Raw genomic sequence first — 16,518 nt, forward strand, 5'->3', positions numbered from 1 at the left:
GGAAGAATTGGGGTGGGGGAGTGAGGCTCTGCACGGTAAACATTTCTTTAAAAATATGAGGGTGGTGTTAACAAAACAAAAAAAAAAGATAATGTAAACATGCTGATAGGGAACAGTCACCTTTTTCCTTTTGTTCATGCATCTTGGGGAAAGCTGAATGCTTTATAGAAGCATCATGTTCAAAGTGCTACTCAGCGACATTGAGCAGCAAAAATGCTCTTGGAAGACCTGGCAGTTTCTTCCTGCTGGTTTCCTATGGTTATTTAGTTCTCTTTAGCAGAAGAAAGAGGTGTGGACGTCACCAAGTGTTTTGGGAACGCAGGGAATAGCGTGTGGCTTCATCTGAGAGGGCACAGTGTTCTTTGACTCCACCTTTGTGGAAGGACAATGCCTGGTCAGTACTCCAGCCGAATTTTGACTTACATGAGATGTAAATTACCAGATGGGAATGTGCTGTGTTGGGTATAGGAGTTTTTCTGGCTTTTTGGCGGTTTCTCTAGGTCAGGGTTGCTGTTTATCAGTTTGGAATCAAGCTTATGCTGATTGCCTATATCCTTTACTTGGCCTTACCCAAGCTCCTTCTTAGATAGATGAGAGCATTGAAAATGTGCCAAAGTAAGTTCGGAATTCATTGCTTTAAGTATGGATTTGGTCATTTGGTGAAATAAGCTTGCTTATAGCAAAGCACAAAGTCATATAGTCTGATGTCACCTCTGTGCATATATCATATTTGATGGTTAATTTTAACTTAAGTGTCATTCAAACACTCTAAACTCCTGGGAAAACTCTGTTACCTGAGGTAATGGCTGTTTTGCTTTTGTATTTAATTAGCCTGGGAGGCTGACATGTTATGGTTTTGGTGTCAGTATTACTGGAACAGTTAGTAGTAGCAGTTACTATGCTGTCTGAAATGATTTCAGAAGAAAATTAGTGTAAATGATGATGCTTTTACAATGACAACAACTCCAGGATTTCCAGACACAAGGTCATTTTGGCAATGTAATTTACTCTAAGCCTTTTTTGCACACTTTTTTATACACTCTGTAGCCTTTTCCAAGGCCACAGAAGTTGTGTTGCATTTTTCTAAAGACCCCAGTGAATGTCTCTGAAATATCTTGCCCAATACATTTTTTAGGGTTTTTATTGTCTTTTATGACAGGTATTTATACTGTCAGGTTTATCTGTGTGCACTGAAATATCTTCTGTGAGTGGCTGAGCAGCTGGAAGCACAAACACCTGAGTCAATGCCCCAGCAAACACTGCCTTGCAGCTGTTGTTTGACTGCAGTTACTTGCCTTAGAAAATAAAAAAGGATGCTCTTGAAATGGTTATCCATTGTTCTGGTGTTCTTGTGCAGTCAAACAATTGACTAGTCCTTACTGCTTCTGCAGAGTGTAGCAACCCAGGCTTGCTTTTCCCAGCTGGGACCTCACTTTACTTTATCATCCAGTTTTTGTTGACTGATGAGTTGCTTCTATTCATGGTTGTCTTGCTGGGCTGCTGTGCTGAGGGTGATACAGAGGTTTTTTTGTCACTGTTTTTGATCAAGCTTATCTTTTGCAGGATGATTACATTGAGATCTGAAATAAGTGAAGATCTAGTAGCAGAAACACCTTGAAAACAAAACTCTTGATCTTTGGTAGTTTTTCTTCTAGCTAAACAGGTTAATATGGGTATGGTCACCTTTAGTCACAACTGGAAATAACGGAAGTCCCTTCCAGCCTGGAACACAACAGTTACAAAGCTGGGGATGCAGCATAAGCAAATGCTGACTGTTAAACCCTGTCTTTCAGCTTGGCCTATCAAGCGCAAAATCCTGTGTGCAGTTGCAGGAGTTGTTCGTCTGGTGCTGCATGGGTGGGGCAAAACCATCTTGCATTTTATGCGTGAGGAAGTTGGGATCAGTTAGGATATAGACTTTCCTGCTTGCCTGGGGAGTAGAATAAGGACTAAATTTAACACAGATCCGCAGCAAGTTCCTCTTTGCCTATTCTTCAAACAGTATAAGTGACACCTAAGAAATCCCAACCTGATAAATAAGCTATCTTCACTAGTGCCTAGGGACCAAGGGATCTGCTGTAGAGTGTTGCTATCTTTGGCACGCTGGGCATTTAAGAACAATGAAATGATTATATTTGTATTTTTCATTCCAGTATCCTCTTCCATCAAATTTGTAATAGCATTGAGGTGTTGAACACAGCAACTGCTGGCAGCTTTCTTAATCTGCAAAGTAATTACTGGCTCTCTGGAAGCAGCAAGAAGTTGTGCAGAGTCAAAAACCTCGCTGGAATAACTGCTGTTAAGCTGTCTACTATTTTGTTTGCGTGACAGATTTAGACTTTGATTTCCTTATCAGGCTTAGATAACGTCAGCAGTTTGTTCTTGATAGATAATAAAGCCTCCATATTAGACAATCTTGGGATTCAAGATTTGGGTCTGAAATTTATTTCCGTTGTGCTTATTTAATAAAGTGTACGGAGATGTTTCGTTTCCAGAATTTTCTAGGTTAATCTTATGCCTTCTTCCAGCTCAGGACCCAATGTCTTTGTATACACCTACAAAAATGAAAGTGCCTCTCTTGTATCGATGGAAATTACGTAATGGTCAAAATGTGCAGTTAGGAAAAGTCTCCCTCTGCCCCTTTCAGCTTTTTTATTAAAGTTTCTGAAGTCTTTCCCTTTTTGCAGCTTCAAAGTAGAAAATGGTCTTTCAGAAGGATGTGATAGTTCTTCTGTCATCTGTTAAATACCAACTTGTTCTGTCCTCTCAGAATTACTTTTTTTGCAGCTTTTCGTGCATACTACACTGGTCATCCTGAAATAGCATTTGGAGAGTTGATTTTGTTCCCAAATACCCTATTTTTCCTCATGTATTGACTTTCATCTGGATATGCAGCTTTAAACAATGTTTGTTTAGGGATTTTGTCATTCTAGTGCACTTGTTCTAGCTAATTTGTGCTTAGCTGGTGGGTAGCCTGCAAGTTGCTCTGCTGTTTTGTATCATATTTTTTCTGAAATATTTAAACTTTTTTTTCCACTCATTTTACTGACTTCATATTTAAATATGACTCCATCTAAGATGATACAAATTAAAACCATGTTTAAAACTGCACGATATTTTTTTTCCTTTCCCCCCTCTACTCCTCCCCTCCACATACATGAATAACTCCTTATTTTAATATCCCTCAGTAAATACTGAACTCCTGGGAGCATGCTCATACTCACACTGGTTTAAACTGACTTTGGAGGAGGGACTGCTATGCCCATGGCTTAGAAGCCCCTGCTGTACTTATCTCCATTTCCTTTATCTATTAAAAGACTATTTTCATCAATAACATTTTTTCTTAAATACTTCGAAAAACCACTGACAATCTTTTTGTCTGTGAAGAGCAGACAAAATTTAGTGGTTTTGTAACAAGATGGCACCTGACTATAGATGGAAGTGGAGGGAACATATTTCTAGGTGTAACTAGCAAGATGGCTAAATGCCATATGAATTTCTTTTGTAAGAGCCACTTACCTAAATGAATGGTTGCAGCCTTTATTGTTCACAAAACGTGCATTACTGCATTTAATCAAAATTTGTATGATCTTGATGACAGCTGAATTCTCTTCTTTTTTGTCTGCTTTCCTTTTGCAGTGTGTGGATCTAAGCTGCAATGAACTGAGTGAAGTCACATTGCCTGAAAACCTGCCTCCAAAACTGCAAGAGCTGGACCTGACTGGAAATCCCAGATTAGCCCTGGATCACAAAACCCTAGAGCTGCTGAAGTAAGTTACCTTACAAAGGGGGAAAGGGCAGAAAACCTCTGTCCCAAGGATCTCTGAGAAACACACTTCTGTGTGTTGTGGTTATCTCTCGTAAGGAGAATGTCTTCCTGTTGTCAGTGGATCAGAAAGTAACAGACTATGTGAATAGGTCAGAAATTGGTCATCCTTGAAGAGGATGACTTTATTTGCTCCAGTGCAATTGCTTTCAGCTGTAACTCCTGGAGGGTTCTGCTAGTCTGGGTTAACTACTATTGAGCCAGTTTGATCTCCATTTTACTTCTGACAATAGATTCAACCGAAAGACCTATTTTGTACCACTGTAAAGATGCCAGTAGCTGCCTGCTTTTTCTTTCTTCACATTTATCTGCTTGGGTCTCTTGCCATTGTGCTCTTTTTAGCTCTTCACATACTGTTTCTTGTTACCCTTCATACCTCTCTGCTTTTGTCCTAGAAATGATACATTTTTCATATTTAAACCTCTCTTGAAGACTCACATCTCCCACTCTGTTTGCAGCAAAACTAGTTCCTTTGCTTTGGGACCCTCATTTTCCTTCCTCTTTACCTGTCTGTTCCTGCCCTCACTTAAGTGTCACCTATAACTGAAATTCACCTTGTACCTCGTTCTGCAGTGTGTTGGGAAGCTGTTGCACTAAACCAAATCATCTGTGGATAGTGGTGCTGCCTTGACCTTTTCTTATGTCCTTTAGGGAACTGCACCAGCTCCAGGTTTCCTTCTAAGTCTCTTCGATTCTTAAATATTGCATGGTTTCAAGGAGGATTGATTTACTTTTTAGGGGTTGATCAGTTGTTTCATGCTGTTTGCTTTTAAATGGTTAAGAGCAGACACTGGAGTAGTAAACCTCATTTGTTGTGCAAGCAAGGGAATCTTATGGTGTGAGTTTGCTTTTAGCTTGAATCAGCAGGTTTTACAAAATATAAAATTTGAGTAATGATGAGTTTTCACAGATAAGAGTCCATGTTCTGCAGCAGACAGTGAAAAAAGGGGCATTCCTCTATTTTAAGAGCTGCTTTATTGCCTACAGGAAATCTTCTTGCAGAAGTAGTGTGTAATTTTGCTCTGGTTCATAGGGGGAAAAAGATGTGTTTTACACAGTTAATGAATCAAATAAATCAAACTTAAAGTGAAATATCAGCTTTTGTTGTGTATAACCCAGCAGACAAGATGGGCACCCAGTTTCTCACCATGTTAGTGTTCAGGCATCATGCATTGTAGCATTATTGTACAAATTGAAATCCTAAGTAGTTGAAGAGAAGTGTGGCCTAGTTACATGCCATATTTTCACTGGCAAATATGTGGTTCTTAATTCACATTTTTTCCCCTTATATGTGCATTTTGCTTGATTATTTGTTTGGAGTGGTTGAGGATTTTTTTTTTTTAGTTTTGTTTTATTTTTTAAAATAAATTATTCTAAAGACCTCAAATCTGTTCTGTTCACTAATATTCATTTGCTGCAGTCAGGTGTTTCAGTCTATACTGATATGCTACCCTGACTTCTATGGTATACTGCTATAATTGACTGTGAGGGAGGAGGCGCTTCTTTCACTTGATTTTCCTGGCAGGCACAAAAATACTTGTGCACTTGATACTTTTTATATCTTCCTTCTGCATGTGAAAGGCAGCTCTCCATCTGTGCCCTGGCAGTATTGAAGCAGGTAGTAGGTTAATATGTATTCTCAGTGCTGGTGAGAAGAGTCCTATCATGCATGGGTGCTTTTTTAATATGTATGGAGATCTTAAAGGACGCTTGCATGCTTAGGAGGTTGTTGCCAAGGGATTTAGTGGATGTAAGAATTTTCAGTAGCAATTAAAATGAAATAGAACAACAACAACAAAAAATAAATGTTGCTGCTCTGATTTCTAGGAAAGAGCATCTAGTTTAATTGTAACAGTCCTTTTAAATTAAGAGGGGAAATAAACCATGCTGTTCAAAAGCCTTAGCCCATATTGCGTGCATAGGATGTGCTGCTGGATATCATTCCTTTCTAGTCTGTTTGTAGTGGTGCTACTAAGGAGGCTGAAAGCAGTGTGTTAAGGAATCTTTTCTTTTTCACCACTGCTGGGAAGCCTTGAGACAAGTTTGGGTCCTTGACCTGCCCAGGAATCAATGGTCAGTCAATCCAGTTAAAAAAAGAAACAGAAACCTTTTTGACTCAAGTTCCTGTGCTCTAGAGATAAGTGCCTTGTGTGAGAAGTCTGCAAAGAAAGAGTGTTTGCTCATGTGTGTACTTCTTTGCAGGTGCAGACAGAAGTAGAATCTCTGCTACTTTAGAAGAGATCCAGGTTTCCAGTCTGATTTGGGGTTAGATAATCTCTTCTAATGCTTGTGGCAAGATGTTTGCCTCCTGTTTGCCACATGGAGGGCTGCAGAACCAAATACTTAAAACAAAAGTGGTTCTAACATTGTTTATGTAATTTGTTTGCTTTTAATCTGCTGATGTACATCCTGGTTATTAACATAGAAGAAATTGAACTGCATGTGACACTACTTCAGGTTATTTGAGGAAGGCTGTGCAATGCTGAAAAGACTTTTCTGTGTGTTCAGGTCAGGTAGGGATTTGGATAGAGAAAAAGTAAATGCTCAGAGTGAACAGTTAGACCTTTCTGCTTGTGTCCTTTTATGTTTCTTTTGGTTCATGAAAGGTTCAGGTGCCTTTGAAGTCTCAGCAGCGTGTGGGGAGCTCACTTTTCCTGCCTTTGGAGAAGAGCGGTAGGGAGCAGGGGGTAGGTCATCTCTCCCCAGCAAAGCAGGGCTGTGAGGAGAAGGGTATAAACAGAGAGGGCTGGGCCCTTTTTAAGTCTTTACTATGCTCCATGAGATACTTGAAATTCAGGCTAAAGGCTATGTTGGTAGTAAATTGCAGGGTAGAGGATCAAGGGCCTAAGTAAAATTGGACTGCACAACTGGGGAAGGCAGAAGGGCTGTTGCCTGCTGTCAGGACCACAGGCTGGCTCTTGCAGGTTGATGCAGGACCAGGATGGAGCTGATTTCAGTTTTGTGGGTGTTTTTATGAAAGGCTGTTACTGCATGTTATTGTTTCTAAATAATTTTTTTTCTTCCATTTAGGGGATGCTGTGGGTCATACAGGATATTTCATTTGAGTACAATGAAAAGAGTGCAGAGACTTGTTGTTAGAATGGGTGGGAGAGATGTATAAGTTAAATAAAGTCACCCCCCTGTACTGGCTTTCATCAAGCTAGTGACAAATTTACTTTGTATTCCTACAGGGCCAGGTTTGAAAAAAATAGCTTGGGGTGAGGGCAGGGAAAGAAAAGCCAGCTAAGCAAAATAGTGCAGCTGACACCCTCATAGAGGCTGTCAGAGGCATTGTTTGTTGTATACAGGCACATAAAGGTAACCACTTTGGATGTCCTGTTTCATTTTCTTCTGTTAAATGTATTACTGAGAACTGAGAGAGTAGAAAAAGGTATTTTCTTCATGTTTTAAGTTGAATCATGTCAGCACTTCAATCCATTGCATCTTTCCTCTTTCTTTTCTCCTTGCAGCAATATTCGCTGCTTCAAGATCGACCAGCCCTCAGCCGGTGACGCTTCAGGAGCGCCGGCAGTGTGGAGTCACGGGTACACGGAGGCATCTGGCGTTAAGAACAAGTACGACCTGGTGTGGGTTTTGTTACATGGGCACTCTAACAGCAGAGTCCCTCTGTGCCAAGATAAAGAAATCCTTTTTTCAGTGAAAGTTTTGGGGCTCGCAGAGGCCATGCCACAACTCTGCATTTGTATACCAAACCCCTGCTTGGCTCTCCACTTCGGTCTTTGTTAGGGAAGTTGCTAAGATACAAGTGTAGCCGACACATTTGGTCTATGCAAGACTCTGGTACTTGCAAAAGATTTGAGCGTTTGAAAGCATTTTCCTCTTTGCAAAGCTTCTTTATCTTCAGCCAAAGGATGTTTACCAAGCAAATCAGAGATACTAAAGGAAGAGACAGAATGGCCAAAACTCTGAATATTCACAGTGTGTGACACTCCTGTGATTAAGGCAGCACTTGACAAATAATGTATCAAGAGCAATGTGATTAATCTTTGTGCCTCAAATACCTTTTGCGAAATCCTTTGCTACCTAGGTTTCTGTAGCAAGTGCCAGCAAGCCTTTACCAACTGTTAACTGATTTAACACACAACTTGGTCCCAAAGATGGCTTTTAGAGGAGCAGTTTAGAAGTGCAGTTTAAATTGGTGTTTCAGGGATACTTTCCCCCCTTTTTTCCTACAAATAAGGGACTAGTTCACATGCTGAAAAGGAGGAAGAATGTTTAGGGCTTGGCTTGAACTTCCCATATAGTTTCCTCCCCATCTTAGCACTGTTGATGGGCCTGACTTGTCTCCAATTAAACTAATTAATTTATCCACTATTAAACTAATAGTGGGATATGCCCTTGATGTTCTCCTGCTTTGTTTTTTCACTAGGCTGTGTGTGGCAGCACTTTCAGCCAACAACTTCTGCGACAACCGGGAGGCACTTTATGGTGTTTTTGACGGTGACCGCAATGTGGAAGTGCCATATTTGCTGCAGTGCACCATGAGTGACATCTTAGCAGAAGAGCTACAGAAAACAAAGAATGAGGAGGAATACATGATCAACACTTTCATTGTTATGCAGAGGTGAGTCTTGGATCTGAAGCGTTTTTTGCCTTGGCTGTGCTCACTGGGCAGGTTGTTTGCTTTAAGGTCAGACACCTGCTCTTGCTTCAAAGAAATATGAGGGGTGGGAAAAAGCCTCAGTATCTGGCTACAGCATTTTCTTTTATTGCTTGTTTTGTGAATATTGTTCTCTGTTCCTTTCAGGTGTGGGGAGAAAAACCCCAACACCTCCCCAGCCAAACGAGAAAAACTCCAACTCACCTGCAAAATTACTAAATGCCCATGACTAAGTGGTGGGTGGAGGTTTATTCTTTTTTTGTATATTTTCTAAGTCTTACCGTTCACAATTGGCCATAACCAAGTCAGTGTTGTGAATGTCTTGATCATCTTTTTAAACTTCCTTACTACTGCTGCCTGAAAGTCTAGACTCGCTCTTTCTGTTTCTCTGTACCAATTCAGGTTATTGAAGGCTACACAGCTGTTTAAAACAGATAGTTTGACTCCTTAGAAATCCCTTTGGCCTTAGAATATCATTTGAGCAGGACCCATCCAGAGACAGTGTAATAGTAGTTTTGTGTAGCGGTTTGGAAACTGTGTGTGCTGTTCTTGACAGAAGAAGAAATTGTGCCAGGGAGACACTGAGTGAAGGAGCAGTACGAAGAGAATTGAAGAAAGGAAGAGGTCAGGGAAACAAAGGAGAAAGCATATAAGCAACTTAGAGACTAAGGAAGTGGATCAATTAAAAGTAGTATTGCTTATTGTTGAATTGCTGCACCTTTAGAAAGGAAGAGTACTGAAGTTGTATTGGAACAGATAGGGAAGCAGTAGGATGGTACTGAAACTTACAAACGTAAGAGAGAAAACACTTCCTTCCCATAATGGCTTATAACAGTGCCTCAGACTACTAGCTGAGAAGGTGGTTGCCATATACTTAAAATATTCAAACACAACAACCGGTGAAATTCGAATTGGATACTGCCCCCACTTTAGGAGAAACCCTTAAGGCCATACAGCAGGTGAAAATCGGCAAGGCAGCTGGGGTTGATGGAATTCCACCCGAAGTCTGGAAACATGGGGGCCTTGCACTCCATGCTAAATTTCATGACCTTGTGGTGCGCTGTTGGGAACTAGGCGAACTACCTTCAGACCTTCGTGATGCAGTCATCATCACCTTGTATAAGAAGAAAGGTACTAAATCAGACTGCTCAAATTACCGTGGTATTACTCTGCTCTCCATTGCTGGCAAAATCTTGGCAAGAATACTCCTGAACAGACTAATACCCGCTATAGCAGAAGAAATTCTACCTGAAAGTCAGTGTGGCTTCAGAGCCAACAGGAGCACCACAGACATGATATTTGTTCTCAGACAACTGCAAGAGAAGTGTAGGGAACAGAACAAAGGTCTCTATGTAACCTTTGTCGACCTCACCAAGGCTTTCGATACTGTGAGCAGAAAAGGTCTCTGGCAGATTTTGGAACGTTTAGGTTGTCCCCCCAAGTTCCTTAAAATGATCATCTCACTTCATGAGGATCAGCACGGCCAAGTCAGATATGGCAACACACTTTCTGAGCCCTTTCTAATAAAGAATGGCGTGAAACAAGGCTGCGTTCTCGCTCCTACCTTATTCACAGTCTTTTTCAGCATGATGCTCCAAAGGGCCACGGCAGACCTCGATGATCAGGACGGTATCTACATTTGATATCGTACTGATGGAAGCCTATTCAACCTAAGGCGACTGAAGGCCCACACTAAGACCCTAAACCATCTTGTCCAGGAGCTGCTTTATGCTGATGATGCTGCCCTTGTTGCCCACACAGAAGCAGCTCTGCAGCGTTTAACATCCTGCTTTGCAGATGCTGCTGAGCTCTTTGGGCTGGAAGTCAGCTTAAAGAAGACAGAAGTTCTCCATCAACCTGCACCTCAGGAAGTCCTCCATCATCCCCACATCACCATCGGCCAGTCAGAACTCAAATCAGTCCAACAGTTTAATTACTTAGGCAGCCTCATCTCCTCAGATGGTAAGATCGACGGGGAGATAGACAATAGGTTAGCAAAGGCATATAGTGCCTTTGGAAAGCTCCATAAAAGAGTCTGGCGTAATAAACACTTGAAGAAAAGTACCAAGATCAGTGTTTACAGAGCCATAGTGCTGTCTACTCTTTTATATGGTTCTGAATCATGGGTCATCTACCGCCACCACCTGCGTCTCCTAGAACGCTTCCATCAACGCTGCCTCCACACAATCCTAAACATCCACTGGTCAGACTACGTGACCAATACATCTGTTCTTGAACAGGCAGCAATCACAAGTATTGAGGCCATGCTACTGAGAACGCAACTGCGATGGGCAGGGCACGTCTCCAGGATGAAGGACCACCGCCTCCCTAAGATCCTGCTCTATGGTGAACTTGCCACTGGCTGTCGCAAGAGAGGAGCTCCGAAGAAAAGATACAAGGACTCCCTGAAGCAACAACTCAGCCTCGGGCATATTGATCACCATAACTGGTCTACTCTGGCCTCTAATCGGGAGGCCTGGAGACAGACCATTTATAACGCTGCTGATGCTTTTGAGAAAGCACGCAGGATCGCTCTTGAGGAGAATAGACAACGCAGAAAGAATCGAGCCTTGCAGAATATACCATCTAAGGAATCTTTCTGCTGTGTCTTTTGCAACCGGACGTGTCTATCTCGTATTGGCCTTTTTAGCCACCAACGCGCTTGCAAGAAACGTGGGTAGAGTCCTTCCCAAATCTTCGTTCGCGAAGCCCAGCCATGAAAATATTCAAAACTAATAACAATTTTGAGTATCGAAAGTACTTATTAAGTGGTTTGTTACTAATGCAATTTCACAGAAATGTGGCATTCCTACAAAACAAGCTACTTTTTTTTCCCCGTCTCAAATCAAAATAAGCTAACCACTTCTTTGGAGAACCAGAAATAGTATTCATTCCAGTTGCATTTAACTGTTCACTGATGCTTACAGTTGATATGCAGCACTCTTAATGTGTATTTGTAAAAAATAAATTAAAAAAAGCACATTGAAGCTTGGTTGCAAATTTAATAGGGCATTCTCCCCAGGATTTTGAATCAGAAGTTCTTACTAGCTATACCGAGCCTTAATATAAATATTAGCATTAGCTTTATAATTACTATAGGAGAAGACCCCAATAAACAAGCTACTGGGAAGGATGAATGTTTTTTCACAGTCTAGTATTGCAATTAACTTACCTTGTAATGGCAGGATTCTGAAAACTTCAATTTTATTGATAGGTTTTTTTTTTTCCCCACTGTGACTCCTGCTGAAAAAGCAGGCTTAAACATTTCTAAGAATGTATTTAACGGGTTATTACCTGACAGCATAAATGAAAAATGTGCCTTCTTACAGTGGAGTTCACAGCCACTGTGATTTTTTTTTTACTAATCATTTGATACTTTTAAGAGCATTATTCTGAAGACATCTCAAAACAGTGAACCTCTGCCTTCTGTTTTTGCTCAAAAGTAGAATTTTTTTACAGTCAGAATTATTATTTTTATAACAAAATCTGTAGCTTCGGAAGCCAAAGCTCTATCTGACCTTTAAAACAAATATCTATAAGATGTAAAGGAAAAGAGACAACTGAAATTCTTTAAAAGTACAAAAATTTTTTTTTTTTCTAAAATTGTGCAGATTTGAGTATTTGTGTATGTGAAAATAACACACTGCCTGAAAAGTTGCACGTGAGATCTCTGCAGTGCTTCTGCTGTAGTGTCACAGTCTTCAGTGGAGACTTTTGTTTCTGGCCCAGTGATCCGATAGAGTCAATGCCCCGAATGCTTGTGGAACAGCGACTCTTTCTCTGTAGTACCCCTAACACTTGTTTTCCTGTTAAAGAACAATCATTGTTTTGTTTAATTCCAGGAAACTTGGAACAGCTGGACAGAAACTTGGAGGCTCTGCTGTCCTTTGCCATATAAAACATGATCCCATGGACCCTGGTGGATGCTTCACGCTAACCTCAGCAAATGTGGGGAAGTGCCAAACCGTTCTTTGCCGGAATGGGAAACCTCTGCCTTTGTCCAGGTGTTACGTGATGAGCTGTGAAGAAGAGCTGAAGAGGATTAAGCAGCATAAGGCCATTATCACAGAGGTTAGAGAACAGCTGGGACTGTTGCAACTTGCAGCTTCCTTGAAGAGTATTTGCACAGCAGTGCATGAAATTACATATTGATATTAGTAACCTCTAGGAGGTAGTGTTCATGGTATGGGTGCCAGAGTTACACTTTTCCTTTCAAGGTGATTCATACCATGCAATCAAGTTGCTTTTTCCATCCCATTGCCATGCAAGGTTTTGATTACCTTCCAAGAGTGAGCTGTTGTGAGTGTGTTGCATTGGATCAGGAAAGCAGACACCCTCCTCCCAATGGGAGAGGAATTGCTGTGTTGGAGCTGTCATGATAAGCCTCTCCAATTGAAAAGGATGAGAGGGCAGAGCACTTGGAGCAGTGCTGTCCTTCCCTTAGGAGACTCCTTGCTCCCGGCAGGCTGACTTTGTTGTCTGAGCTTCTATGTTCCCAGAACTGCCCTTTGACAGGCTGCTCTTGAAGAGAGCACTTGCCCAAAAGGAAAACTCACTCTGTGCTCAGCTGAACCATGAGAGAGGATAAAACTATTTGTTCCCTTCTTAGAAGCTTGAAGCCACTGCTGTCAGTTTTGCTTTGCCTTGTGTGACACATGGATAAATATCGAGTCCTCCTAATGGAGGAAAGGGCAGAAAACTCACTGCTGTGTGCCCAAGAGCAGAGTGTGCACGTGTGCGTGTAGGGATGTGTGTGTGTGGAATAAGTCATGTGCCTATTGATCTTGCCAGGGAAAGGTGATGACTGGGATTTCAAATGTGACAAGTTGAAAGGGAGTCACTCCAACGTAGTGTGCATCACCGAGGCATGCTCATTATGTTGTTCCGTGGAGGAAAAGGGAGATTTCTGTGCTGAATCTTAAGATGACTCACTGATTTCATGTGGTCTGATGGCTTATCACTGCTGTCAGCCTTCTAATGGGAAAGTTAACAAGCCAACATGGGGTTTTATTTCTTCTGAGTGGTTTTAAAGAAGAAGCTTTTTTAGTCTTGGCTCACTTTTCTGTGGTTATCCGCTTTATAATAAACCCTACAGTTATTAGCTGGACCCAAAGAGTGTAAATCCTCAACCTTTGCTGTGCTTCCCAAACACACAATTAGGAGGGTGCAGCTATCCCCAGCAGGCTGACAGATAGCTAGGCTTGCTGTTTCAGACACTTGCTCTGCTTATTCTGGCAGCTTGGATTCTAATCAGGACAGGATTCTGGAATTCGGACGTGCATGGGATTTTTTTTTCTGAAATGCGTCCATTTTTACTGATGTTTTCCCTTCAGATACTACTCCTCCTCCATTTGGAAATGTCATATCTAAGTGGAAATGTAGTAAGTAATTGGGGCATGTAAAACATTTCACTACAACTCAGCTAATTGAGACATGCAGACTTGCTCTCTGCTACATTTGACTTGCATGCTTCATTTAAAGTATTTTTTTAATGAACTTTTGTTTCTAAAGTGATGAGCCAAGATGAAACCTACGATTGTTACAGCTGCAAGAGAAGACTCATAACTGAATGACCTGCCTCTATATCAAATGGAGCTGTGTGTTGCTTTGCTCTGTATAAAGCCAGATATCGTGGGTGGAGGAGGGATAAGTCTGACTCACTAGTAAAACATTTGTCCAGTTGGCTCTTGCAGCTGCAGGGGCAGAATAGATGGCTCTTTGTTGCAGCCTTCCGCTTTGTTGGTCTGTGCATAGGTGATGCCGATGACAAATCAGTCAGGTGTAGGAGGTGTAGCGCAGGATTGCAAACCAGCCTTTGCTGTGCTCTGATCCCAGCTCTGTCTCTCCTTGCAAGTTACTTTGCTTTTCTGTCTCCTTAAATGGCACTATAAATGGCAGTGTTGGGGGTACTGCAAAAACAGCCATCAATAAAATGCAAGGAGATGCAGGTACTGTGTATCCTTGTCTGTCTTGTTTCCAATTTCTTGTCCTTTCTAATTTCAGGATGGTAAAGTGAATGGTGTGACAGATTCAACAAGAATCTTGGGGTACACCTTCCTTCACCCAAGTGTTGTGCCGCGTCCTCACGTCCAGTCCATCACCTTAACTCCACAAGATGAGTTCTTCATTCTGGGAAGCAAGGGGCTGTGGGACAGCCTCTCGATGGAGGAAGCAGTGGAGGCAGTCAGAAACGTGCCTGATGCATTGGCAGCCGCGAAGAAGCTTTGCACTTTGGCCCAGAGTTATGGCTGCAATGACAGTATCAGCGCTGTCGTGGTGCAGCTCAACGTGACGGAGGACAGCTTCTGCTGCTGCGAACTTAATGGGGTCCCACCCCCCAGCCCAGGCATTTTCCCCCAGTCCGTCAATGTGGTCATCAAGGACAGGCCGACAGATGCGCTTGGGATGCCCTCTTCGAGCAGTGGTATGGCTTCGGAAATCAGCAGCGAGATCTCCACCTCGGAAATGAGCAGTGAGGTGGGGTCCACAGCCTCCGATGAGCCTCCCCAGGTAGCCATGAATGAGAACAGCCCGGCCTACCCAGGGGAGCAGCGCTGCATGCTGCACCCCGTCTGCCTGTCCAACTCTTTCCAGCGGCAGCTCTCCAGCGCCACATTCTCCAGCGCCTTCTCTGACAACGGCCTTGACAGCGACGACGAGGAGCCGATCGAGGGGGTGTTCACCAACGGCAGCCGCGTGGAGGTGGAGGTGGACATCCACTGCAGCCGAGCGAAGGAGAAGCAACTGCTCCAAGTGCCAGTGGAAGCCAGCGACGAAGGTATCGTCATCAGTGCCAATGAAGATGAGCCCGGCCTTCCCAGGAAAGCTGAATATTCTGCCACAGGCACAATAGGGCGTCGGCGGGGCAATGGTTCTGTGGCACCACACGAGAGGAGCCATAACTTAATTGAAGTTGCAACGGATGCACCACTCAGAAAAACCGGGGGCTACTTTGCTGCTCCAGCACAGCCTGATCCTGATGACCAGTTCATCATCCCACCAGAGCTTGAGGAAGAAGTGAAGGAGATTATGAAACAGCACCAGGAACAACAACAACAACAGCAGCAGCAGCAGCAGAGGCAGTATCCAATGGACCACCTGGCAGACTATTACGATACACCACTATGACCCACTCTATTCACTGCTCAGAAATAAACTAACGAATAAGGACACTAGAGTGTGAGACCCAGTGGGCTTGCATTACAGCAGGGGTTTTCCTTATCCTTTTCCTTTATATACTTCCTTTTCCTTATCCTGCCACTACAGATAACTGCAGCTTTTCAGTTTGTTAGGTTTAATATTCATTGACTTTCTTCTAGAGATGCTTGACTGGCAAAGTTTAAAATAGTTAATCTTCCCTTAACATATCAAGTGTAAAAACAGAAAATAAAAAAAAATAAAAAAAATAAAAAGGTTTAATATATTGCTGAGAAACAGATGATGATGTAATATTTTTTAAAATGGCTTGTTTTGTTTGAAAAGCAGGGCAGTAGCCAGTGCTAAATGATTTAAGTAATATTGTAATACTGTATTTCTTTGAGAGAAAAGGCTTTTTTTGGTCTTGAAAATGATAGACATTTGTAGAATATGGAGACTAACTCCTAGGAGTTGCTTTACTCTTTCAGGTGACTTAAGTCACTGAGATTCACTAATTTTCTCTGAGAGAACAGTTGATTGGGAAATTCCTGTAAATAGCTCAGTGTTGTATAGTGATGCTTACATGTTTTGTAGCCTTGGCATTAAGGACACAACCTGAAAAACTGACCTTTTTTCTTAAGCGACTCTTTGGGCCATGGTCATGGAGCGTGAAGGACTGCGTGGCTGTGTACAAGTTAGCTAGAGCCAAGGTGGTGTAGACCATTTATAGAAACCCACTTTTTCCTCCGGTCTCTTTCTTTCCTTACTTTTACAGACACGTTTTGTTTGTGTTCCTTACTGCTGCCACAACCAGCATGATTGTATAGAGCTCATTTGCTGTAGAACATTTACATACCAAGAGTTATATTAAAGCCGAATGCACAAATGAACATGTCATAATTTTTGTTATAATAAATATAAAATTTACACCTGA

At 42.0% G+C, this 16,518-nt stretch overlaps 1 protein-coding gene across 1 annotated transcript in view; it reads left to right on the top strand.

Annotated features, from left to right (window-relative positions):
* The window catches only part of PHLPP1 (PH domain and leucine rich repeat protein phosphatase 1), a 138,544-nt gene extending 122,026 nt beyond the window's left edge, over positions 1–16,518 (top strand). The window contains exons 13-17 of the mRNA XM_027682412.1: positions 3,640–3,770; positions 7,297–7,401; positions 8,217–8,411; positions 12,290–12,518; positions 14,451–16,518. Coding sequence (XP_027538213.1) covers positions 3,640–3,770; positions 7,297–7,401; positions 8,217–8,411; positions 12,290–12,518; positions 14,451–15,575 — 1,785 coding nt within the window. The 3' untranslated portion in view covers positions 15,576–16,518. The remainder of the gene's footprint in view (positions 1–3,639; positions 3,771–7,296; positions 7,402–8,216; positions 8,412–12,289; positions 12,519–14,450) is intronic.

Source organism: Neopelma chrysocephalum, unplaced genomic scaffold (assembly GCF_003984885.1).
Source record: "Neopelma chrysocephalum unplaced genomic scaffold, ASM398488v2 Primary Assembly neopelma1_22b, whole genome shotgun sequence".
NCBI lineage: Eukaryota > Metazoa > Chordata > Aves > Passeriformes > Pipridae > Neopelma > Neopelma chrysocephalum.